The sequence below is a fragment of the Phasianus colchicus genome, chromosome 8 (assembly GCF_987193195.1).
Source record: "Phasianus colchicus chromosome 8, bPhaCol1.hap1.1, whole genome shotgun sequence".
Lineage (NCBI taxonomy): Eukaryota > Metazoa > Chordata > Aves > Galliformes > Phasianidae > Phasianus > Phasianus colchicus.
In genome coordinates, this window is record NC_143443.1 from 17,529,658 (window position 1) to 17,553,938 (window position 24,281).

At 48.5% G+C, this 24,281-nt stretch overlaps 2 protein-coding genes and 1 long non-coding RNA gene across 8 annotated transcripts in view; 1 reads left to right on the forward strand and 2 right to left on the reverse strand.

Annotated features, from left to right (window-relative positions):
- LOC116234474 (paired box protein Pax-2-A-like) overlaps window positions 1–17,959 on the reverse strand; it is a 41,151-nt gene extending 23,192 nt beyond the window's left edge. For 2 of the 5 annotated variants that reach the window (XM_090145116.1, XM_090145117.1), the window contains exon 1: window positions 1,502–2,074. In XM_090145116.1, coding sequence (XP_090001242.1) covers window positions 1,502–1,991 — 490 coding nt within the window. In that variant the 5' untranslated portion in view covers window positions 1,992–2,074. Of the gene's footprint in view, window positions 1–1,501; window positions 2,113–3,378; window positions 3,555–15,899 lie in introns of those variants that run through there. The other 3 variants (XM_090145119.1, XM_090145118.1, XM_090145120.1) reach the window with 3 other exon arrangements.
- The window catches only part of LOC116234478 (uncharacterized), a 317,267-nt gene that overhangs the window by 128,762 nt on the left and 164,224 nt on the right, over window positions 1–24,281 (forward strand). The gene's annotated exons all lie outside the window — the stretch shown is intronic.
- The window catches only part of LOC116234489 (paired box protein Pax-2-like), a 35,078-nt gene continuing 31,559 nt past the window's right edge, over window positions 20,763–24,281 (reverse strand). Inside the window, exon 6 of the mRNA XM_031602123.2 lies at window positions 20,763–23,836. Coding sequence (XP_031457983.2) covers window positions 23,607–23,836 — 230 coding nt within the window. The 3' untranslated portion in view covers window positions 20,763–23,606. The remainder of the gene's footprint in view (window positions 23,837–24,281) is intronic.

Consider the following 24,281-nt stretch of genomic DNA (forward strand, 5'->3'; position numbering starts at 1 on the left):
CCTTATTGCCCCCTACAACTCCCTGAGAGGAGGTTGTGGCGAGGTGGGGGTTGGCCTCTTCTCCTGAATAATAGTGATAGGACAAGAGGGGATGGCCTCAAGTTGTACCAGGGAGGTTCAGGAAAAACTTCTCTGAATGAGCGCTCAGGCACTGGAATGAGCTGCCCAGGGAGGTGGTAGAGTCACCGTCCCAGGAGGTGTTCAAGGAAGATGGGTAGATGTGGTACTAAGGAGCATGGTTTAGTGGGCAACATTGGTAGTAGGTGGACAGTTGGACTAGATGAACTTAGAGGTCTTTTCCAACTGTAATGATTCTATGATTCTATCTAGGATAGCTGCTACTGATCCTGCCTGGTCTCAAAGTTCCTGGTAGCCAAATGTTACATGCAACATCATCCCTTTGCTCAGCATTTGCTGATCAATCAGCCCGCCTCGGCAATAATGCTATTAGCTGCAGCTTCTACAAGAAAAAAAAAAAAACTGAGCTAGAAACTCCACTGCTGTTTGTTCTGGGCCACCAGAGGCCTGCTTTTGGGCCAAGAGGCAACAAAGATTTATATCTCTGCCATAACTTACTTGTCAACTATACTGTGAGATTTCTGGAGGGGCCACAGTGATTGTAAGGCAAGAGGGAAATATCAAAGAGGGGCAAATCCCTTGGGCCTCGCTGGCTGCTTGAGCGACTTAGGAGAAGCGCAGCGTATGAGAGAGAGCAGCAGCAACTGAAGCTTTAGAAGAAGGGGCTTTGGTAGCAGAGCGTTTCCTTTCAGCTCAGACATGCATGAGCTAGGCCATCTAACAGGGAGTGCTGTGTCACCAGGCTGGCTGATGCCACCAGCAGAGGAAGTGTCTGTGGAGCAGCAGCTGCCCAAATTGCCTCCTACTTCTGCCATCCCAGTTCCTCTGCTGCCTTGCACTTGCTATGATTTCTTCCCTCCCAGCCACACCTGGATTTCATGTGCCCACAAGTAAGGGAAGGAGGGCGGCTGTGAACAACCTTCTTTTGCCAGCTGCTGTTAGAGACTCCTGGCCTTACAGAAGTCACAGTCATAGTTCAGCAGACCTCAGTACTTAGTTTGCAACGCCCATTCCAAATGCCAGGGCTAAAGAAAACTTAAATTAGTATTTCTCCCAAGAAAACCAAATGCATAGGTGAACTATGAACCTCTCATTCACAGACACAGAGGGAAAAGTCACAGTGCACATGTGGACATAGCTGTGCTTCTCCAGCAGCCATCTCTAAGCCAGGGGGCATACAAGTGCTGGCTTCACACTCAGGGATGCCTGTCTGTGAGTCACACCTGGGCACATCTAGGTGTACCCCGTAATGCCAACACTGAATTGCAAGCTTCCCTTGGCCCCTAACTTCCTCCACAGTCTTTCTGTCTCTGTCCAGATTTGCCAGAGAGGGGTATCTTGTATTAGCAGAAAAAGCAGAAGCTAATGGTGATGAGGGAAATAAATTAAAAGCTTGGTTCTGCTGTTTGGTCAGGCAGCTTACCGGTCACCACAGGGTACGTCTGGGGTCCTGACACATTTGTCCCCAGGTCTGGGTTAGCAGAGGTGGATAGACTTGATTTGACTTCATCGAGACCAGGGGTCAGAGCTGGGAGGGAGTACTCATTACCCTGGGGAAGAGAGGAGAAAGACAGCTTGCTATTGATGCGCCGAGAGAAAGGGAGCAGTGTACAGATGGGAGGGAGGAAGAGGAGAGATGCAAACCCCTGCACAGATGGAAGAGGAGGAGGAGGAGGAAATGGAGAAGATGAAGTGACAAGAGGGCTGCAGGCGGGGGACCTGGGATGAGCTATTCCACCCTCCTGCGTGTTGCTGTGGAGGGGATGAGGGGTCAGGCTGGGCATGGGATCTGCTTCCATTTCTGTGACATGGCCGACATTTCTATGGGCCCACCTATACAAGCTCAGGGGGGACAAAGGGGAGATGTTTGCCCCGGTGACAAGGACACTTGGGGCAGAAGATGGCCGTGGCATGACTGGGATGTGGGGCTGAAGGAAGCAGCCGGTGCCGGCCCCTTGCAGCCAGCTCTGTCCCCTGTGCCGCTGCCCTGCCTAGCTCTTTAAAAACAAACAAAGAAGCCTCATCCTCTGCCTCTGTCACTCTGTGCACTGGGGTATGAAATTGGGGAGGGGGGAGCCACATGGCTAACAGAAGGGTGGGAGGGGGAGAGCCATTGAATCTGAAAGGGTGTCCTGTCCGAAAGGCTCTGGTAATTGCCTTTTTATTGTGGCAGCCTCCGGACCAGACGCGGGAGCTGGAGAAACCGGGAAGGCTACAGAACAGCAGGAAAAGTTGCTCTGATTAATATTACGTTAAATTAAAACTGATTTTCTGCTCTTTCTGCTGTGTTTTTTCCAGGCGCTTCCCCAGCCCCCTCCCCACGTCTCCCCCTCCTGCAGCAGGCTCCCCGCACGCTGCCCCCTCCCCGCCCCATCCCTGCCTGCCTAGGACTGCCTCGTCATTTCCAATTCCTTCTCGTATTGATCTTCCTGTAGAAATCAGTTTTGTAATTAGCTGCAAATTAGGCCTTCTACTGGGGGTGAGCCTGCCCCCTGATTTATCACCAGAGTAATTCGCTGTGATCGGAGAGAAATTAAAATGAACTCAATTAGGCTTCGGATTTGCTTTATGGGCCCTGCTCAGAGTTTCAGGGGGAAAAATGACTGTGCTGGTGCTTAATAGTCTAATGAAAGTAAATAAAGGTTATTCATTGTAATAAACCCAGGGACTCTGGGATGAAGGGAGTCCACAGCCAACCTCTCCTTCTCTTCCTTTGTTGGTTTATGGCTTGGGGCGGTTTAAAAAGACTTTTGATTTTCATTTTATTAAGACAAACAGCTTTTGGGATAAAAGGCCGGGAGAGCGGGGGAGGCAGGGAAAGGGGGGCAGTGCTGCAGAAGTGCAGAAAACTGGGCTGGAGATGGGAGTCAAGTCTCAGCCTTGGGCCGACAGAGAAAACGCTCCAAGCCCGAGTAAAGCTTGCGACTCACTGCTCCTGTGTGATGTGAGAGTGTGAGAGCTCCTGTGCTGTGCCGTGCCCTGCTGGCATTCGTGGCTATCACAGAGCATGTGTGTGTGTGTGCTAAGTGACTGTGCCAGGAGAGGAGCTGAGTTTAGGGAGAGCACCATGCATGTGGATGGCAAGTTCAGGATGGGAGACGGTTTGTGACCATGCGTGCATCAGCACAGTGATACATTTACAAGTGGAAAGTGCTGTAAAATATGAATGTGACGTATGTGCAGTGACAGGGCAGTGTGAGAGAAGGGGGTGAGGAAAGAGAGAGGGGCTTTGGTGAGGGAATCTCCCTGCCATCACCCTACAGACGCCTACAGGTCCGCATTGCCAGGCCGGGCCCTCACCTGCTCAGATTTGATGTGCTCTGATGTTTGAAAGACGTCAGGGTAAGAAGGACGCTCAAAAACTCGATCTAAAGCTTCCAGCTGCTGCTGGGTGAAAGTGTCGCCACGAAGGTGCTTCCGCAAACTGTCCACGCTGCTCTGGGAGTCTCCGTTGGGAACAGAGCCCTCGGACACATCTGCAGGGCACAGACAGAGAAAACAGGGAGTTAGCAGCGCCCTGGCACGGGGCGGCAGCGGGTGCGGGCAAGAACAGGGCAGCAGGAGAGGGGCCCTGTGCTGCACACGGAGCTGTGTTGCTCCAGGGGGCCGGCTGTGGGCTGGGAAGCCCCTTCTGTCTGCTCTGGCTGCTGGCCTTCTCCATGGGATGCTCGTGCCTGGTGTGAGCGAGGCTGTGGAGAATGGTGCTCAGCTCAGAGATGAGTTGCGGTTCCACTGATTTTCAGTGTTAAAAATTGCCAAATCTCCAGTGCTGAGCATAAAATGGGAGCAAAGCACAGCGATTAGCATCGCTAGGAGGCTACCAGAGAGGCAGTTCACAGAAAATCTAGAGTGCTGAGGGTGGGCTTGCACTGCAGAGGGCTGAGGAAGCCTGAAATGGAGAAAGTCCTCTACTGCAGTCTGGAAGGGAGCAGTCTGTGTTGTAACTTCCCACTTCCAATACAAGCTGTATCTCCATTACAGTTTCCTTCTCATCTGATTATGGCCTGTCGTATCCCAGATGGATTTTTCAACCCCTTGGGTAACATGGATAATCCTGTACCCGACTCCATGTTTCAACAGAGAAGCTATGGAACACTCTGTCCAATACAACATATATTACTTTCTGTTATGATCTCTGTCCCATTCTGCTATGTATTAGCTCATAATTTATCACAACCCATATCTCAGTTATAAAACTCCCTCCTAAAATATGTGAATCTTTGTCTGTGAGAGCCCCCCCTTTTCTACCTAAAATGAATTACTGTGTTGCTTATTGTATTCCTTACTGGGAATCGGCCTTCCTTACAACCCTTTTTTCTTCCTAGGAAAAAAAAAGCCCCTTTTTTGGTAGAAGCATTACCAGAAATGCATCTCTGTCTCTGCAGCAGCCCTCTAGAACAACCTAATCTCCCTGCAGTGCCTCTGTCACCTTCCAGATGTCTCGGTCTCCGCTGTGCCATCCCATGTCTGTAAGAGCCCCTTCATCCCTCTGAGATGAGTCCATTATAAATGTCCTGCCCCAAAGTGAATCACATCCAAAGTGAAGCTTTCCCTGTGATAAACCATCTTATCACCCACCTGTTTTTTTTTCCCTGTTATCCCCCAATTCAAATGAGGTGCATTTATCTCTGTTATAACCCCTTTTTATCTGAAGTGAGTGAGTCTCCTGCTATTAGCATCTGTCACATCCAAGGTGAGTCTGTCTGTTATAACCTCCTGTCCCAGCTGAAGTGAATCTTCCTTTGTCATAATCCTTCATCTCATCTGAGGCAAGTCTGCTCATTATAATCTTCTCCAACTGTGCTGAGTATCTTTGTGCTATCACCCCTTGGTCTAACTTTGGTGTGACCAGTTATAGTCCTCTGTCTCACCCATGCTGATATATCTCCATACCCTCCATGCAGAATCTCTGCCTGCTGTTTCATCAGACACAATCCTGGCTGTCTGATAACCCTGTCTAAACAAAGATCAGGTTCTCCCACTTACATTACAATTACCTTTCTGCTTTTTCATTATTGTTCCTCATACTTTAGCCTCTTTCAGTGTCTTTTAGTCTGTGAATCTCTGAAACCTTCTGCCCTGCAAGGAAGTGGTTGAGGGTTCTGTGTAGACCTTTTCCCTCCTCCCTGTGCCTGTGAGTGTGCTCATGGCCAGGCAGTGTTCCCGCAAGCCTGGAGTGGCATTCACTGTGCAATGGCCAGAACCATGCCACTCTGCTGCTCCACTTTTAGCTCACGGATGGTGCTAAGATGGGTATTTTCCTGGCATGGGTAATGCCCATCTGGTGGCCCAGAGTAATAACCGAGCCCGCTGCCTTCTGGCTATGAGATATATCCGTTTATAGGTGATTATATGATATGATATAATCAATAGTACATTATATACAGTAACGTAGTACAGTACCACTCTCAAGACCATAGAAAATATTACATATTGATTTGTCCCAGCCAGCAGCCTTCCCTCGAGCCTCCCCTTCTCTTTCTTTTCCACCCCTAACCAGAGCAAAGCTTACCGGCTCTGATTCCTGACATTTTCTCCTCTCTTCAGTCTTATTTGCACAAGGGAAATTTCTGAAATCTGGTGTTTACGACATATTTGTCTAAGAGAAAACAAAGCAACGGCTTGGCTGGCTGGATTGCACTGTTAGTGCAGTCTGCAGTGGGCATTACACAGACTGGACTATTCCTGCAAGGACAGCTGTTCGGAGGATGAGGGTACCTGAGAGTCACACTGCTAACTCCAGTAGGCACTGCTCTCCAGTCCTGCCTGTGGAAAGCTGCCACAGAACTGCCATGTCCAGTCTCAGAAAAAAATGGATGTTTCTCTATCATGGCTTGCCATAACCTGTGTGCAGCTGGTGAAGCTGTTTCCTTTGAGGATTTTTCCACTTGCCAGTTAGTGTGCCTGATTGTGCATGCCATTAATACACATAGGTGTTTCTGCAGTAGGCTGTGATTCTGAGATGCTCTAGGTTCTGCATCGCCGTACATGCCTGAGCAGCCATTTGTGTGAGGTGGCTGGTTTAGGTCGTATTTGGTCTCCAAGGATGGCAGCCCTACAACATGCATGGCATTTGGTGTGAGTGAGCTTGCGCTGACTATCAGTAAACCAGATTTTACCTTGAGTGGGTTACCCTGCATGTTTGGTCAGGTTTGTGCACACGTGCAATTACATTTACGATCCCTGTCTGCCTGCTGAGCCCTGTGCACACATGTCCCTTTCTGTGCACGGGCCATGCCTTTGTGTGAAGGAGCTGAAACTACAGCTTTCCCAAGTCGCTGTAGGAGTCTCTTTTCCTTCATTTATTCAGAGGCCCTTCAGATCTTGACAAATCTGTCACTCTAAATTTGCGAGAGATTATGGTGCTCTCTCCCTAGCACGGAGAGAGGTGATATATGATATCTGCTGCCCCTATTGATTGCCTGATCTGGTGGCAGAGGGCTGGCGAAATGAACTTGAAATGAACATCATGCCTCAACTCATTGTGCGTATAATACACTACTTAATCCCACATTTTTCAGCTGCTATGGAATTCAATTGATCAATCATGTCCCTCTGATAGTACTGTTTTAGGGGTTATTGCTGCTCTGCTCACTGACCTTTTTATTTATTTATTTATTTGTTTGTGTGTGTGTGTGTGCCTATGCCTATGTGCATTTGGCACACCAAGGACCGGCTGATAAGAAGTGGCCTGTAAAATCAGTGGGAAATGAAGGAAAAGGATGAAGGGAGGAGAAGGGGGTTAGATAGGGAAGCAGAGTGATCGACACAAGAGAATAGATAAGGGGAGTAAAAAAGTTGTAAGGAGAATGGCAGTGCTCAAGTTTAAGGAGAAGCTTTGGAGGTGGGAAGCACCATGTCATAGCTTAGGCAGGTCAGCCTTAAAATCTACAGGAGGGAAGAAACTTTTGACGGAGGACTGTGGGCTTCCTAGAGGTGAACCTTGTCTAAACAGCTTGCAGTAGTATTGGGCTTAATGGTGATAGGGCACACAAATCCCAAATGTCACAGAGCAGTAATATGACTTGTGCATATAGGATTCTAGTTATGAAGCAGAAGAAGTTTCACAGAGATGATCCCACAGGACAGATTTATAGGCCTTGTGTTGCTAATGCTGAGACTTTCACAGTCACGGATCATTATATTTTCTTCAAAACCAAAGGACTGTAAATCCCCTGTATTTGTTCTATGATGTCAAAATCTGTAGATGTTGTGTTTTCATTTTTTCATCTGCAAGGGACAGAAACCTATCTTTGTTTTTATAGATCAAAACTGTTGTTCTTATCTAAGCACATGGCCCGTGAGCTGGATTTTCAGGAGAAGCCTTAGATACCACAATACACCAATTATGGGAGCTGGCAATTGTAGAGGTGTGAGCAAAGGTGGCAGTAATGAACAGAGAGGACTTTGGGGAAGAGGTGAATCTGCCGAAGAAGCTCTTGGGAGGAGAGCTGTGGTGAAGCAAGTTTTCTGCTGCTGGATGAATCTGGAAGTAGGGAACTGCACTAGCTTTGCCACTGGGGAGTGGCATCACTTTTCCCAGTCCCCTTTTACTGGCACAGGAACCTCTGCAATACTGTGACATAGGCACCTCTCTGTTAAATCAGGAGGCTTGTAACAAACAGCTTGAGAGGTGAACCATGGCCTCGGTCACTGTGTTCCTCACAAGAGCACACAGCTGCTGTCAGCATGATCAGGGCTGGCCTTGCATTGCATGACAGGAAACATTTCTCCTCTCAAGGGGCTGCGGAGGGAAGGTGCAGAGCCAACGCTCGGCATAAACCTTTGACACGGCTCAGAAGTGCTCCACAGGTGTCACAGAAGTATCCTGAGAGACAACAAGGAAATCCTCTGCCAGAGGACACAGGAGCAACTGTAACTACACCTGACACAGGGACAGAGCCCACAAGAAAGCTCCAAACAAAGAGATGCTCCCAGGCCTGGAAGCCCAAAGCCACCGTCACATACAAATAGTACAAAGCTGTAGCAAGACAGCTATTCCTCTAGCACTGGGGGATACAGAAAGCACCCTTGCTCAGGGTTGGACAGGACCATCCCCACCAGAAATGTAGAAGAGCTCCTAGTAGTGCTGGCATGGGAGCACCTCTGTGGCACAGAAGCACTCCAGAAGGTCATGACAACTTGTGCTTCTGGCATGCAGGCAGGGAAATGGAGTTCAGTTCTCAGGGCAGGGCTAATGCTGCCCTGGTGATATGTCTGTGGGTGCCCTATGGAACCCTGGCCAGTGCTGGGGTTCTGCAGCACTCCCGATAAAACCCCAGCCACAGCAAAAGTGATATGGTGGGCATGAGAGCTGCCAGCCAGGGGACACAGCAGAACCCATTTCCCTGGCAAAGCCTCTGAGGGAAATGCATCTGCCTGACACAGCGATGCAGAGCTGGCTGTCAGAACAGCACTCCATGCCCCAGCCAGGCCCTACCCTCTCCTGCAGACTAGCGCATCTCTGCTCCCTCTATGGCACATAGCCTGGTAGCCCTGATCCACTCAATGGTAGCCGCCCCATTGCTACAAGAGCTGCTCCTTCCCAAGCCTTTGTGCTTTGTGTTAAGGCTGCTCCTTCCCTTTATCCAATCTCCCTTCTCTTTTTTCCCCCTCTGATGTGCCCCGTGTCCCAGCGCAGCCCGGCCTGTCAGGCATCTCTCCCGTCCATCCCCCGGGGGCCCTTCACTGCGCTGCCAGTTGTTGCAGTTTCAAACTCAATTGTTCTCCTCGGTACTGAGGCAAATGGAGTCATTAATTACCTTCTATCGGCTGGGCCGAGTTCAGAACGCGATCAATAGCCGGCGCTTGTCATTCACAGCAGCCAGCCCCACGCAGCCCCTCGCACTGCCTTGGCCTGGTGGCAGCTGTCGGGAGCAGGGCACCCTGTGTGAGTGGGGCTGAGGGGGACAGCAGGGACAGGAACCTCATCTGAGGGAGCACACTGCACGTTTGCACATGGCCGACATGTCCTGCTTTGGGCAAGCTGGGCCAGTCTGGCTGTTGTGCTCCATCTGCATCCACAGTGATTATTAATCCAATACTCTGCTCCCATCAGTCACTTGGGTAACTCTCAGGAGGGTTTGGAAAAAGGAAGGCTGCCAAATTTGGTGTCCATTTCCTTCCAGAATAATTTCTGCAGTCCTTTGAGCAGGGTGCAAGAAGGCATACTCTCTAGACAGGTCATTTCCATGTTTCAGGACTTAGTGCTGCAAGAGCTGTGCTTGATTACCATAAATGAACTAGTGGGGAGAAGGATACCTCAAAATCAGGTGGAAGAGATCCCAAGCAAGTGCTGGACAGAAACAGCGGAGCATGGAAGGGGCTGGCAAGATCCAGCAATGTGCGGGGAAGGAATATTATCAGAGATCCACACTGCAGCAGTGAAAGACATGGGAAGAGTTCAGGTTATGGACAATAACCTGCAGAAACAGAGACACTGGAAGACATGCTGGAAAACTGTCACCTCAGGGAAGTTTATCAGTCTTCATGAGCTCTGCATTTGTTTAGGTTGCTGTGTCCATTTGGCTCGAGGGAATCCACAAGCCTGAGTCTGAGTATGCAAACGGATGCTATTGCATTTGTTATGTACACAGAGGAGACAGGTTCAGAAACAAAGGCATTTTATGTTTTGAAATTGGAGTGTAGATCAGGTGAGGAATTGTGAGCAAGGAAGGCTGCTGGCACAGGGCAGAGTGCGTGCCTGCAAGGGAGTGAGGTCTGTGCCAGGACCAGGCAGCATGGGGCTGCGTGGGACAGAGGCATCAGGAGGAGCAGAGGTGGGCAGCACAGCATTAATGCAGGACTCGCATGAGCAAAACAGCAATGCTCAATGAGAATGTAAATGAAATGAATTGTGTGTGCAAATGTGTAATGAAGTGTGTACTCAGATCTGTCTAGGATTATCAAGGGAGCATGCAAATGTGCATTTAAGGAAGAGAGTGTGTGTATGCATATGAAAATCATATGTATTTACTACAGCATCTGAATGTGTGATTGCAAATGTGGCCCTGAGAAACTAAGTCTGTGCAGACCTAGCTTTACGTAATAGCATAATCAGCACATCCAGCTTTACTGAGTGCTTCACTAAAGGCCTTTCCAGGTGTTAGTCTGCAAACAGCTGCCTCGGACGCATGTACAGCGTGCATGACAGCATGTACGGGTGTGCAGATGAGGTGTGCTAGCCCAGGGAGCCAAAGCTGGTGCTTTCTGTGCAAGCCGTCACCACAGCTTTGTGACCTTAGGGTGTTCTGGAGGTGAGGGCACATATTCTGCTCTCAGGCTGCTGTAAATCTGCAACAATTCCCTTACCTCAGAGGAGTCACTGGGGATTTATACCATTGTAATGAAGGACGGAGTGTGGGTCCAATATCTCTCGCTAGCACTACTAAGCTTAACTGCTAGCCAGATAGAAATGCAGCTGCCTCCAGGAGCCAGTACATCTGCTTTGTTTATGTTGGCGGAAGAGCAAGCAACACTATCATACAGCCAGCCAGATCCCCAAGTTAGTGTAAATCTTTAAAGTCTCCTGCACTCAGTGGTTATACTGATTTACACATCCTGAAAGTTATCAGGAGGGTTACTCTGATTTATACTGCTGTGGTGCCCAGCACGCTGCCTTTAGTGCAGAGGCTCAGGGAGAGCTGCGGCAGGGAGGCAGGCGCCGGGAGCCCTGCAATTCCCTCTGCCAGGGCTGAGATGTGCTTAGCACTGCTGGTGTATGCTGGCTGCCTTTGCTACCTCCTCTCATCCTCCTAAGCGATTTGCTGGGGAGCTCCCTCTCATCAGGATCCCCCCCTTAGTGAGCACACACAAAACCAGGTGCCTTTTGTTAGCTCCAAAGGACAGAAGCAACGCAAAAAATTACATCGCATGCAGCCCTAACTATGCTTGTTTAGAGAAACTGCTTGCATTTATGAAGTCTTTGGTGCGGAAAGCAGGGTTGCAAATGACTGCATCAGAGCGACAGTAAAGGCCATTAATTTCCTGTTATGTTTTCCTGTGTTGGGGGCTTTATTAATTTAATTTTACACTGTCGAACAACAGCGAGCGCTGACACCGCCACACTGGAAGGTTTTTTTTTTGCAAGCAGTGCTTTGCCTGACATGCAAATCAACACTGCCATCAGAAACGCTAGAGACAAGGGAGGGAACACGGGCTGGGCTGTTCCTGCCAACCCCACTGCCTATGGCCTGGAGGCCCCTGAGAACCCAGTGGAGCCCGCTGGCACCTGTTAGTGAGGCCACCAGTGCTAGGACTCAGCAGACCTGGATAAGTCCATGCACATCTCTAATGCACAGTCCAGAAAATACAAATTCCTTCTTAGCCTGCTTGGTTCCATTGGGCTGATCCCTGACCAACATGCTTCTGAATCCCTCATCTGCTTCTGTCTCTCTTGCTCCAGACTCTCCTTTCCTTTCATTCTACCTTATTTTCCCCTCACACATGCTTTTACCTTAACCTTCCAAGTCAAAGAAGGCCGTGCCTACCCCTGAGCCAGATGTCAATGAATCATGTTAGTGGAAGCTCTTCTGACTCAGCACTAAACCAGTACTCAAGCAGAGTGTTTTTAGAGCTGCCATTTTTGATGTGCCATAAAACAAAGGCTCCAATCACTCAGAGTCATTAAAATTCCCATGGCATTTTTTGTAGGAGTACAGACATTAACCTGGCTGTTCTGAACAAAATCCAGCCTGAGTGATTACCCACAGCATATCTTAATTCTCCTGTGGTTTCATTTGGACATGGCACAGCAAAATTTCATGTTGATGCTCTGTATTGTTCAACATCTGCCACAGTCCATCCGAGTCAGCCACATTTCAGTAGTAAATGAGATCTTCAGAATGAGAAGGTTAATAAACAATGTATTATATAGGATGGGTAATTATAAAGTGCCACACAATGAAGGAGCTACAGGCCTGCAATATGCTGCAATCAGCTTGGATTGGCACCATGCACATTCTTTTTCTGAATGTGCTTGTTCCTGTAATACCTATAAATCATTGATTATTTGAATGATATATGAAAGACCGTGCGGTGGTATGACCTATGTAATATTTATATTGGAGATGTGTTCCAAACTGTATGAGGCCCAGTCACTGGTAGCAGTGAGTTTCACAGACTGAGGCTGTGCAGAAGAGAGCCATAGGTGTCTTTGAGGCAGTGGTTGGTTTGTTTTCCAGTTCACTGAAATTTAGTAAAGTTCACCCAAAACCCAGAATAGATCTGATCTGCATGCAAGGTCAACTTCGGTGCTCAACGTCTACCTTATCATGCATTAGATGCCAAAAGCCAAAGTGAAAAACCAACAGCTCCTTTGGGAAACCAGACATGGAAATGTACCTGTCCTTTCTAACGGCCTTTTCTAATACATCTAAGAGAGGGCTGGAAGGACCTCAAGAATTTATGGACATTTCATACACAGTAACCACCTCATTAAGGTTTGATCAGATGCCTCCTGAGCCTGTCCTAGCGCAGACCCTTAGCTTAAAAACAGAATAACACCACTGAGATCTCAACAAAGGCAGAACCAGTAAGAGAAAGAAATGCTGACATACTGCACATCCAAATGGAAATGCAGATGTGATATCCAAGACCTAGCTCTCGGTCAGGCGTTTGTGCTGCTGTGTGGGTAGAGGACTTTGTACCTTGAACCTGATGGGATCTAAACTTGCAACATGCCTGGGTGGATGCAAAAGCAAAGGAAAAATGTGCCCTAAGGCATTATTTTTAGGCCCCTTGACAAAACTGACATTTAAAAAGGCATGAAATGCATTTAGTACCTATTGATGTGTGGGAAGATCATCCTCAGGAATGATGGAAGGTAGCCATGTCTGACTGGCTGGGTTCTACCAGGTCATCTATTGCTATTGAAGCTGTGCTCCCTGTGCAGGTCTTAGGGCTTACCCTAGCCTCTGCAGGCAAGCACAAAATGCTGTTTGTGGCAGGCATGCTTGGCAGCCTCAGAGGTAGCTGGAGGAAATCCAGTATTCCCTGAAAGGCTCTTAACATGTTCACAAACTGCATTTTTCTCTTGGCAAAATGAATCGCAAAGTTTTTTCTGCCTCTCTGCCCTGCTCTTGTCACTTCCTTGCCCTCCTCTGCCCAGCCAGAATTCTCACAAGCTAATCAGTAGGTGAGATCTTGTTGCTTCCCCCTGGGATCCAGGGAAACAAGTCTGGAGGATCTGATGCTATCATTGAGGGAAGCAAAGAGCTCCAGCTTCCCTTTCAAACAGCAGCAGTCCCGTTCAGGGAGGAGGAGGGGTCCTCTCTGGCCCTGGCTGAGAACAAGGTGCTTAGTGTTTTGCTTTAGTGCGAGAAGACACTCCTCTATGGGAATGATTTCCATCTATAAACAGCAAGTGATGCTTAATATTGCATTGATGCAGACTTGGGAGCACAGAGATAGCCAAATTAGGAGCTAATTGGTGCACAGAAGATTTCCTGTTGTGCCCTTTGGCTGCTGTGATACGAATGGGGAGAGGGAGAGAACGGAAGGGAGCACGAGCCGTCCTCCGCCAACGCCTCTGCAAAGGTTGGGATTCCTGAGGCCGCTGTTGTCTCGTGCTGTCAAGGTCAGCAGGTTCGGGTTCACTGAACGGTCAGGATGGTTTGAATTACTGGCACTGCCTGCCGATGCCTCTGCTGATTGCGATCCGTCTTCCAGCGCCTGCTGCGGGATGCTGCTCCCCGGCCATGTGCTGCGCACCGTGAGGGGCACGGAGAATGGCAGCGAGGCAGATGCTCTTGTTAAGAGGATAAGGTTTTAGGAAGATTTAAGGAGCCACAGCAACGCCAAGGAGAGGCGCATGCTCCACGAGGCACATGGGGACCGGGCTTCCAGAAGCAGTTCTGTTCCATTTATCCTTCACTCCTCCTGCAAGTTTCTGCCTTTCATAAAAGTTAGAAGAGTGGCTTGAACAGGGACTGTCAGGCCCTTATGGTGGGAAAGCCTGTTGGAGAAGGTTTCTATTGGGTTTTATATAGATAGCTTTGCTTAGGTAGCAAAGACTGACATCCAAGTCTCCATGTCAGCTGTGCTGCTAGGACACATCCCACTGTGTCACCAGGTGGCTGCTGTGTCCCTGCAGGAACACCCATACACTCACAGTGCTGCAGTCTGGACCCAGAGAGGGAGCAGTGTGAGGAACCACAGTGGAGCAAGTGGGGAGAACCAGGTGAGGACCTGCCCCACAGATGTGGTCAATGCAGACATGGACCAGGCAGCATCAGCTTGCAGCCAAATGCCAAAATAAGCACATGAAAAAGAGCACAGGATGAAATCAGAACAGGACTGGAGGTGATGCGGGACTAGTTCCCAGCAGCTGTCTCTGACAAGAATGTCTCCACAATCATCATGGAGTGGATTTCACTACAGAGATCTGGCCTTCTCTGTTCAGAAACCTGAACGCTGGTTTTGGCTTTGTTCACTGAGGTTTGCTGTTGTTTCTGTGAGCCACTCAGCCCCTGGATGCAGTCAGCTAAATCTGCAGCTCTGTAGACGCAGCGTCTGTGCTCACACCCTGCAGCTGCACCAAACCTGCACAAGTACACCTGGAGGGAAGTCAGGGCAGTGCTGAGAGCAGAGCTGCTGCGCCTGGTGCCAACAGAGAGGCCTCTTGTGCAGCAGCCTCAGAGGAGATCATGGCTAGCCCAGCCTCACTGCTCTGAGGATGGGAAGCTCCTACCTCTGAGCTCAGTTCCAGGCAGGCTCTGTGCAGCCTGTCTGTTGTTAGGCATATGCTGCCACTGCCTTCAGCTCCATGCCCCACTCTTCTCCCAGTTCCCTCTCCTGGTACAGAGCAATGGGCTTTGGCAGTAAGAGTCAGGGACAGTGCCCAGTGTCGTGCTGCTTTACATTAATGAGATACACATGGTGTAATCCAGCTATGGAGTCAGCTCTACAAAGAGAGGTAATAGCAGGCTGCCATGAACAGAGCAGCTCAGGTAATTGGTTTATCTATCTAGAAGCAGTAGTAGCAATCTCTGCACAGACAGAGTAGCAGTAAAGTCTCTTCCTTAAGGCTATTTCCTTTGTCTTTTCAATTGCTTGCACATCCATGTGAGATAGAGAGAGAGAGAGAAGGAGAGAGAGAGAGAGCTAGAGAGAGAGAGGGAGAAATGTTAATTTGTGAATTAATGGCTTTTCTCAGCGGAATTGTAAATTCAAATGTCACCTCACAGGGTGACACTATGCTGGGCTGCTGAAGAAGCAATGATAAGATCCCCCTCATCCCCATGCCGACATATAACCATGCCCATCCCCTCCCTGAAAGATAGCTGCGGAGTGGAACATGCTACTTTTAATTTGCAATAACACCACAGCAGAGGGATATGAGGGTGACTGTTTCCAACCCTCCCTTCCACAACAACCCGGGCCATATCTTTCCCGTTCCTCCTCTACCTCCTTCCACCCCCTCTTCAACCCCTCCCATTCTAAACTGAGTCCAAGACAACACATTATCTCAACTCCCCCCACCCCAAACTAATCAAAGGATGAGCTAAGGGAGGGCTCTTTAGAACGGATGCCTCTGCAACCCTCTCCTCTCCTGCAATAATCAGGTGAATTAATGACCCTGAAGTTAAAGTGAGTGCTGATACTCAGGCGTTGTGCAGCGTAGGGGAGAAAGCCTTCATTGTTTTCGAGCAGGAGGCGGGCAGCAGCAAGGGAGATTCATGGATGGAGATTGAATATGCAATTTTCTTTCACCTTGCCAAGAGCTGCCCCTGGGCTGTGCCTGGCCTAAATTTTTTTTTCCTCTTGCCATCTCTGCCTTATCCGGCCCTCCCACCTCCCTTCCATTCTTTCCAGAAAATTACCTTCAAAATTGATTTCCACTTTTACAAACAAATATAATGGGAACATGAGGGGGAAAAAAAATCTTGGGCCGTGATGAATTAGGGCTGTCAGGTGCTTCCAAGTCTCCTTTGTTTTTGTTTTACTGCCCGCTAGGTTCTTTGTTTTTCCAGCAGCTGGGAATAGTGCCCCTGCCCACACACTCCATGGCTACCATCACAGGATATGTCCGTCACCTGATGTCATCCCTGTTCTCCATCACTATGATGCAAACAGCCACTGTGACCAGACTGTTGTATCCCTTGATACCAGGATGCAGCCGATCTCATGGAGATGGAGCACGTCCCACACTGCTGGCTACCTGCCTTCTGCAGCCACCCTGCATGTCCTTGGAGTTACCTCAGATCTTTTCTACTCTTCTGTTCCTCCTGTTCTCTTTTGCCTTTTTAACTGATTCTTGAAAGGGGTTTCCCAGCCCTCACTGTTCTGACAGATCAGCCCAGGCCATCAGCATGGCACTTTGATCCTCACTGCACCTCTCTGCCATATCACCTTGGTTCTGTAGCAGTATTGCCCTTGAGTCTCACTGCCATGTCACTTGAGCCAGTAACAGCACCATCACCAGCTCCCACCGGCAGGGCACTCTGAGCCACTGCTATACTAGCTTTATACTATACTTGCCACATCACCAACAATCACCTAGAGCACCATTTGCTTCCAGATTTCTACCTATTCCTATTCCTCTTGGGGTTTATTCTGTCACCCACTGTGCCCTGAGATCCTCACGGATCCAGGCACTGTGCTCCTGTAGTCTTTATGTCCATGAGCCAGTGCAGCAGCCACCTCCTGAATGCAGGCTGTCCCAGAGTACAGACTGCAAGAGAGACAGGCACCAGCACAGCTAGGGAGCAGCCTCTGCACAGGTGGGCACATAGGGTGCTCAGAGACATGAGGAGGAGCTGATGCTGCCTGACTCTTGCTGACATCAGCTGCACCAGCCCCTCCCAGCAGTGAGTCAAAAACGCAGGAGAAGATCTAGCCATAAACAAACTAAACTCACATAAATAAGCAGTCAGATAAGCATGCATTCAGGGCACTCACACAAATAAACTTCAAGAAAAACTCTATGCATAAGAAAGACTCACAAAACACAACCAGTAACATTTGAAAACGCAAGAATGTAGTCTGGGACACAAGGAAGTACTAATGCATTATGTGTCAATTAAATGTAATTTCTGGATAAACAAATAACTTACAACAACATACATACACTAACTAAATGGAAACCTGGAACTCAGTGGAATTTCCTTAAATTCATATACAAAATTAAATCATGTAAACAAATACAAACTATTTACAGAAATAGACAACCTTCTCACAGTCAGGAACAGCCAATATATGCATATAAAACATCACGCAAATATATAACCCCAATGCAGATGTACCCTCTGTACAGACTACGTACAGAGGTGCAGAGCACTAACAGGCTATGTATTTGTGTCTGGCAGCCACAAAGATACAGTCATACTCCAACTATATAACAACAGATACACAGAGAATATACATACAGATATACAACACTCACATATATGCTTAACATGTGAATACAAATACCTGGCATTCATAATACATAGCACTAATGCCAGACATCCAGATGATCCACACTACGCATACCCTACTAGGCAATATTATACACAGCTTAACATACACGTTTTCCAGGTCTCTGGGTGCATGCACAGAATTACAGATCTATCCTGCCGCTCATCGTGGTACAGTAAACACTGATAAGTGGAGAGCAGTCACCCTAACACAGAGATACAGAAAACAAACAGGCGTGCATTCCGAGGTACACAGATACAGAGACGCACACAAACACAGCTGAAGCCAAACCAGCTTGTCTTCAGATAGTGCCGAACCATGCCAAACTAAGCAGCGGTGTCAGCTTCAGGAGCAGAGCAGCCTGTCCAAACGGCTGCCTGTGATGTGAGCTGTTAACTCCCCCTTACCTGAGCCACGCACCCTCAGAACTGCCAGGCTGTGAGCACACAGACAGACATCTGTCCCTCTCTGTTACAGGCAGGCTCCAGCTCTGTGATGCAGCAGCCCACCTGAGTATGCTGTGCTGCTTATGCATTGCCATCTCCTTTATCCAGTCTCCTCAGCTCGCTTTCTCTACACATCCTCTCCCTTTGCTATCCGTCCTGCAGCTCATCTGGGAGGTACCTGCCTCATGTTCTCCCAAAGTCTCACCAGCAAAGACCCTTAAAAGAAGAGGTGAGGGGCAGCTGAGAATAAACTGCCCCTTGATTTATATCTTCATCTGGAGTGAGAGGAGTGCTACCTACTGTGCTGTGTGTAGGAGCAGTGAACCTGCAAGTTCCCTGTAACCACTGCTGTCTGCTGCAATACGCCATCAGTGCAACCAGATAGCCATTGGGAACTTGGCCACACGGCGTGATGCTGCACTGTCCTGGGCAGAGCAGGGGGAAGGTGCTATTGGACTGACACAGCCCAAAGATTTCTCACTCTGCGTGCACAGCCATGAACTGCTGGATGCACAGCCTGCAGCTGTGTTTGGTGATCAGAATGGGGAGTTAGTGCCTGAGGTAACGTAACTGCACGTGTCTCTAGTGTCATTAAGACTACTGTGGACCTGCAATAAAGCAATCATATGGAATAGTGCAAACATTTCAGCTGTGGCGACAAGAAATCACAGCATGAAACAATGCAGCCACACCACAGCAATGCTGTTGTGTCACCTGCAGGGGTCCAAGCACATTCTGTTGTCTTCAACAATGCAGCAGTGGTGGGAGGACAGAAATCCACCTATTGCCCTGAGATGAACGTACATCAGATATCAAGGTACAATCAGGTGCAATGCCTAGAAATGTGCACAGGCAGCACAGAACAACAAATGCATTTCCCTCTAAGGCAGTTAAGGGCCCTCATACCACTGCACTGCTGGTAGAGCACCATCGCAGTGCGGATGACGATGTAAGCATGCTGTCTGTCCTGAAACAACCCCAGTATGCTTTGGAGCAACATGATCATATTCCACAAAAACATACGGTGCTCAAGACAGCACCGTGTTGACGTACCCCTGTTGACTTCAGTCAAGATCGGATGACAGTCTGTCACCAGTCAACAAATGATATCAACTGCAGTAGCAACTGCCTGAGTGGCAATGACAGTACAGCACAGCTGGCCGCAAGGCACCAAGTCACCTCACGGAAACAGCACTGCTCGCGCAGTGATACAGATGTACTGCCTCACCACCACCTCCTTCATAGCGTGATGCAGGGCAGCATACGAGCTGCAATACACTTATCTAATCATTAGTGTCAGAAACCCACAACATGATAACCACAGTCACGCCTGCAAAGATGTATTGATGGCACTGAGATGAACTCACCTGAAATGTCACAACTGCATCTTCCAAGTGATATAATCATTGCCGCCATGAGCAGCACAAATGGGCTAACACTTGCAGTGGCACACTCAGCTGCTGTATAGCTGCTCAAAGCCTGAGACCTCTGCAAACAAATACACATCTCTCTGCACTACCTTTCACTGAAATTATTGAGTTCAAACTTTTCTTCAAGACATTGTATTCTGGGGCAGCATCTAAAACACCATTTTCTGGTCTGGGACTGTAGCAGCTCTCCTTGCTCTGCACTCCACTGATGGAAGCATTTCTGCCTTCCCAGTAGGAATACAGACATCATGGACAAGCTGGAAATCCCTTAAGCTGATTGCTGTCCAACTTTGCTCTGCAGTCAGAGTTGGGAGTGAGAGAAGAGAAAGCAACCTGTAACAACGTAATGCTTCTCAGCAGAGAATGCTGTAAGAGTCAGAAAATTATGCATGCAGTACCAAAGCAACACATAGCACTGCAGTGACGCTGCCTATCCTGCAGCTACGCGGCCAGCAGTGTGGATGCTCCTACTGCATGCAGTACCTCGTTCTGAGCTGCTCAGTGCCACAGCCTGCAGCATGCAGCCCCATTTGGAACTGTACAGTGAATCACCTGCATCGATACACCTGTAACTGACTTGCCAAAATAGCAATGACCCTTCACTGTTCCCCTGCTCTGACACAGCCCTGCCTCATTTCAGTGTAAATCACTGTGATTGTCCAAGTGACAGGTGAAGAGAGGGAAGGAGGAACTTCTGCCTTCTGAGGTTAGCTCCCCCATCCCCACCGGGGATTCCTTTACTGCAAACAGCCTGAGTATTACTGCCATTTACAGTAGCAATCACTCCGTCCCCTCCTCTCCCACAAACCTACTGCTGATATTAGCACTGATCATACTAACAAGCCTGTGGGTTTTATTACTACTGATACTAATAATACTGGACACATTACGTCTGCTCCCGCCAATAACAGGCTGTAGATATGATCCCTGCTAATGCCAATAATACTGGGGGATATTATCTCTGCCATTGTCAGCACTGCAGATATTATTGCCAGTAATGCTGTCAAATACTACAGATATTGTCAGGGGCCAAGATTAATAATGCTGGGATTGTTACAACACTAGCCTCGCTGGAACACAAATCCCAAATGAGAATTTGGGTACATAGAGAAGTCCATTTGTGGCCTGCTATGGAGAGAGAGAGAGCTATCTTTAATAAGAGTAGTTTTGTAAAGGTCCCCAGAGTTTTACACAGTTGAAGATGCAGGGAACCATCTGAAACATTATTCTCATTTTGTCTATTCGTTTATCTATTTATCCATCTCTCTCTCCTCTCTCTCCCTTTTCTTTCTATATACTGCTTAAGACAACAGTACTGGAGCACTGCTATTTTTTTCTTAGTTCCTCTGGCTCACCCCAGTTCTTACCCTTTTAGCTATCAATAGGGTATTACAGAACTACAGAACAACAATCTAGATCAATAGAGTCCACCCTAAGCAAGTTTGCTGACAAAGCTGGGAGAAATGGCTGACACACCAGAAGGCTGTGCTGCCGTTCAGATGCTCAGATCTAACTCGCTCTCAGTGCCACATTCTTCCCAGACCAGCCAGCACATTTGGTACATTGGTCCCCTGCTTCTCCATGAGGAACACCCCTGGCTGTCATCAGCCATCGCTGAGCCCACCTCTGGCTCCTTCTGTCCAACTTGGGAGTTCTGCTACATCATCTTGACACATAATTATCTCTCCTCTTCTTAATCATCTGTGCTACTGCCTAATGCAGTGCCAGCTGCAGAAAACAGGATCTGGGGGAGGGGGTGTGCTCAGACAGGGGCTCCTCTATCTCTCCAACCCTGCTCTCTGTCCTCAGCCAGCACAGGGGTTGCTAAAAGGTTTTCAGGAACCAGGATTCAGGAGCACTTTGGTCCTTCGCCTGTCTCTGCAGAATTGCATTCCTCACAAAGCATCATCCTAGCAGCAAAGCTGTCCCAGTGAAGCAGAAAGAAGAACAATGCTGCTGTCTCTGCCTTCTTTAGGGAAGAGCCATTCCCAAAATGCTGGGAGAGTAGATCTGCCTTTCTATGTGAGATTAAACCCTAATTGCAGTTAAGAAATTGCAACAAGATGGAGCTCAGAAGCTTTGGGAAGTACTGAGAAGGTCTATGTATCCAGCATGAGTATGAAAGGAATACCTGCATTGGCCTTCTCATCTTGCTTTCTTAATCCTCATCTCAGCCAGGAGTGCCCAGAGCCCTCAGTGCTGCAGGGCAGGTTGCCCAGGGGGAGTGCAGGTTATGGGCTGTGCAAAACTTCCCCTTGGACCTTCTGACTTTAGGGCACAGCCCTGCTGTGGTGATGTCTGTCAATGTTCCTTAAAGCCACTGTGAGCGCAGGGAGTCAGCTCCTGGGCAGGGGTGTTCAGCAACTGCCAGGGGTCCCTTGTGAGGTTTCTCTGGGGTGGGAGTTTGACATCTCCCTGAGACAGATACTCAGGATGGCAGAATGAAGGCTCTTCTCTAAGGAGTTTGCAGCCGTGTCGTGTTACTGAGATCCCACACCTCCAGGATAGCCTGGTACCTTTTTGATTTACAAGGAGATATGTGGGCTCTTGGCCAATAGCAGGGAGTTGCACAATGCTTTTTGCCCTTCAAAAATCAAATCCAAGATGAATTAAAGATAGACACAGAGAGTTGTTCTTACTGTCAGCGAATCTTTGTGAAGCGTCACAGTCTTAGATGTCTGCTTGATTGTTTCTGTGTTTAATTGTACTGCTTCAAAAATCTCAAATTCCAGGGCTGGTGATGATTGCGTGGCTGCATCTAAGTGGGACGACCATTGCAGGTATTTAGAAAGAATAGCTGCTAAAGCCAGATTGAAGTGCTTCGTTTCAAAATGAGATACAGAGGCACTCGTTGACAGCTTGTGATCACCAAGCTGGATTGAATGAGAACAGGGGTTCACAGAAACCCCAACTACTGCCAAAAGATATACAACCATTAGAGAAACTTGTCGCTCGGTTTGAAATGTCACTATTTCCTCTGTAAGCAATGATAAGAAATGCCAGAGAGGCTTACAATGTTTTCAGTCTCTTACTCCTGACATTTTTTTGACTTTGAGGCATTAACTCAGCCCTTCCATTGCTACGTTTTTCTCTTAGCTAGGCCCTACTGCCATCTAGCTGGGAAATGGATCTTCCTCTGGGTCTTGATCCAATTTCCAATGGCATCAGCAAAAGTCTTCCCATTTGCTTTGACAGGAGATGAATTGGGTCTTTGCTTCCAGCCTCTAGTTTTACTTTGTATTAAGGAGAAATGTATCAGCCTTTTTCTTGGGATTATTGTTTATTCAGATCTAGAATTTAGAAATGTGAAACCTCACTGGCATCAGTGCTGGGGAAATGACTGGAGAAACCTCAAAATGCAGCATCTGTCTCAAAAGAACCTCACCATGCATCACAAAGAACCCTGGTATTGCCATACACCACACAGCCTGGGATTACCATATACACAGCACAGAGAGCCACCGACACTGCCAAAAGAGCCCCATGCAACAGGCAAAACCAACACCCTGAAGGCAGTGTTGAGCTGCATAGACTGGTCAGATGCTAGTCTTGGAAAAGTTCACCTCCTAGCCCTCAATTTATGAATCAAATCAAATTAGAAAAGCAAGACAAAATTGTACAAAACCACTATAAACACACCAAGACATCTCCCATCCATTTCTACTGTGTCTTGCTGGACCTGAGGCTCCAGCTTTTGGTTCATTTCAAGATTCACTTTGCCCTGAGTCCCTCCCAAGAAGTAAGAAAGAGAAGGAAACAGCTTAATCCTAGTTTCTTAGATCACTAGTGCAAGGCGTGGATAACAACCTTGAGGCCACAGAAGAGCTCCTGTTCTGCTTTCTGCTTGTCACAAGCATGGCAGTTCTAGTGTATAGACACTATTCATGGAATCCGGGCCCTTGTAGCCACCACAGCTAATGCAGCTCATGGCACACCAAGGGGCAGGAACTTGTTTGCAAGGGGAGGGGAAGATACCCCACGTTGCTGATGCTTCTCTGAGGTGGCACTTGGTTTGAAAACGAGTGAGTCGGGAAAACCTTGTTTACCCGCAGTTCCAAGTCTGGGCACCTGCTGGCACCTAGGGAGCTCAGTTCCAGCCATTTCCAGTAGTGAATGAACTTGGGATCAGCTCCAGCAATGGAGACGGTTCTCTGCCTGCCGAGCAGATGTCTGGAGACACAGCCTGTCATGAAAAGGCCTCGGAAGAAGAGCACTCCAAGCCAGCAGGGCAGTGGCGGGGAACTGGTCTCTGTTGCTAAAACTGATCTAGCCCCTGGAGCAGCTGCAAACCTTGGCCTGAAATTGGAGCCTGTACATGGGGACAAAGAATATAAAAGGGAGGATGAGCTTCTCCCCTCCCCCTACCTTCATCACGTTTCCTCTTCTCGCCATTCGACCGAGGAATCCCCAGGATCCCGTTAATGGAGTAAGAGCCCACTGGATCATTGGAGGCACTGGAGACGGGAGGGGATGCTGTGCTGGGCACTGGACAAAAGGAAAAGGGAGAAAGGGCCATGAGGAGAGCAGCCAGCACTCAGGGATCCCCCCACTGAAAGCTACACATACCACTACTCTCACAGGAGGGCCTGGGCACTAAGCAGGCTCCTTGTCCCACACACAGAAGGACTCGTGCTAATCCTGCTCTGCTAATGCTGCCAAATACCATATCTCCATAGACTTCCAGTACAGGGCCAATAGGAACGAACCAGTGTGCTCCACCAAGAAGCTAAACGTTGTTGTTTCCCATAAGAAACAACATTCCCATTTCCCATAAAAAACAACATCCAAGATTACTGAGTGCAGTGCTGCACAGGCCACATTCCTCAGGGGCTCTCAGACTATCCATATTTTGCCAGATCATTTCCTCTCAACATTTTTCCACCTGGAGTGCACATACCCTGCCTTAGCCAGACCAGCCTCTAACGTGTCC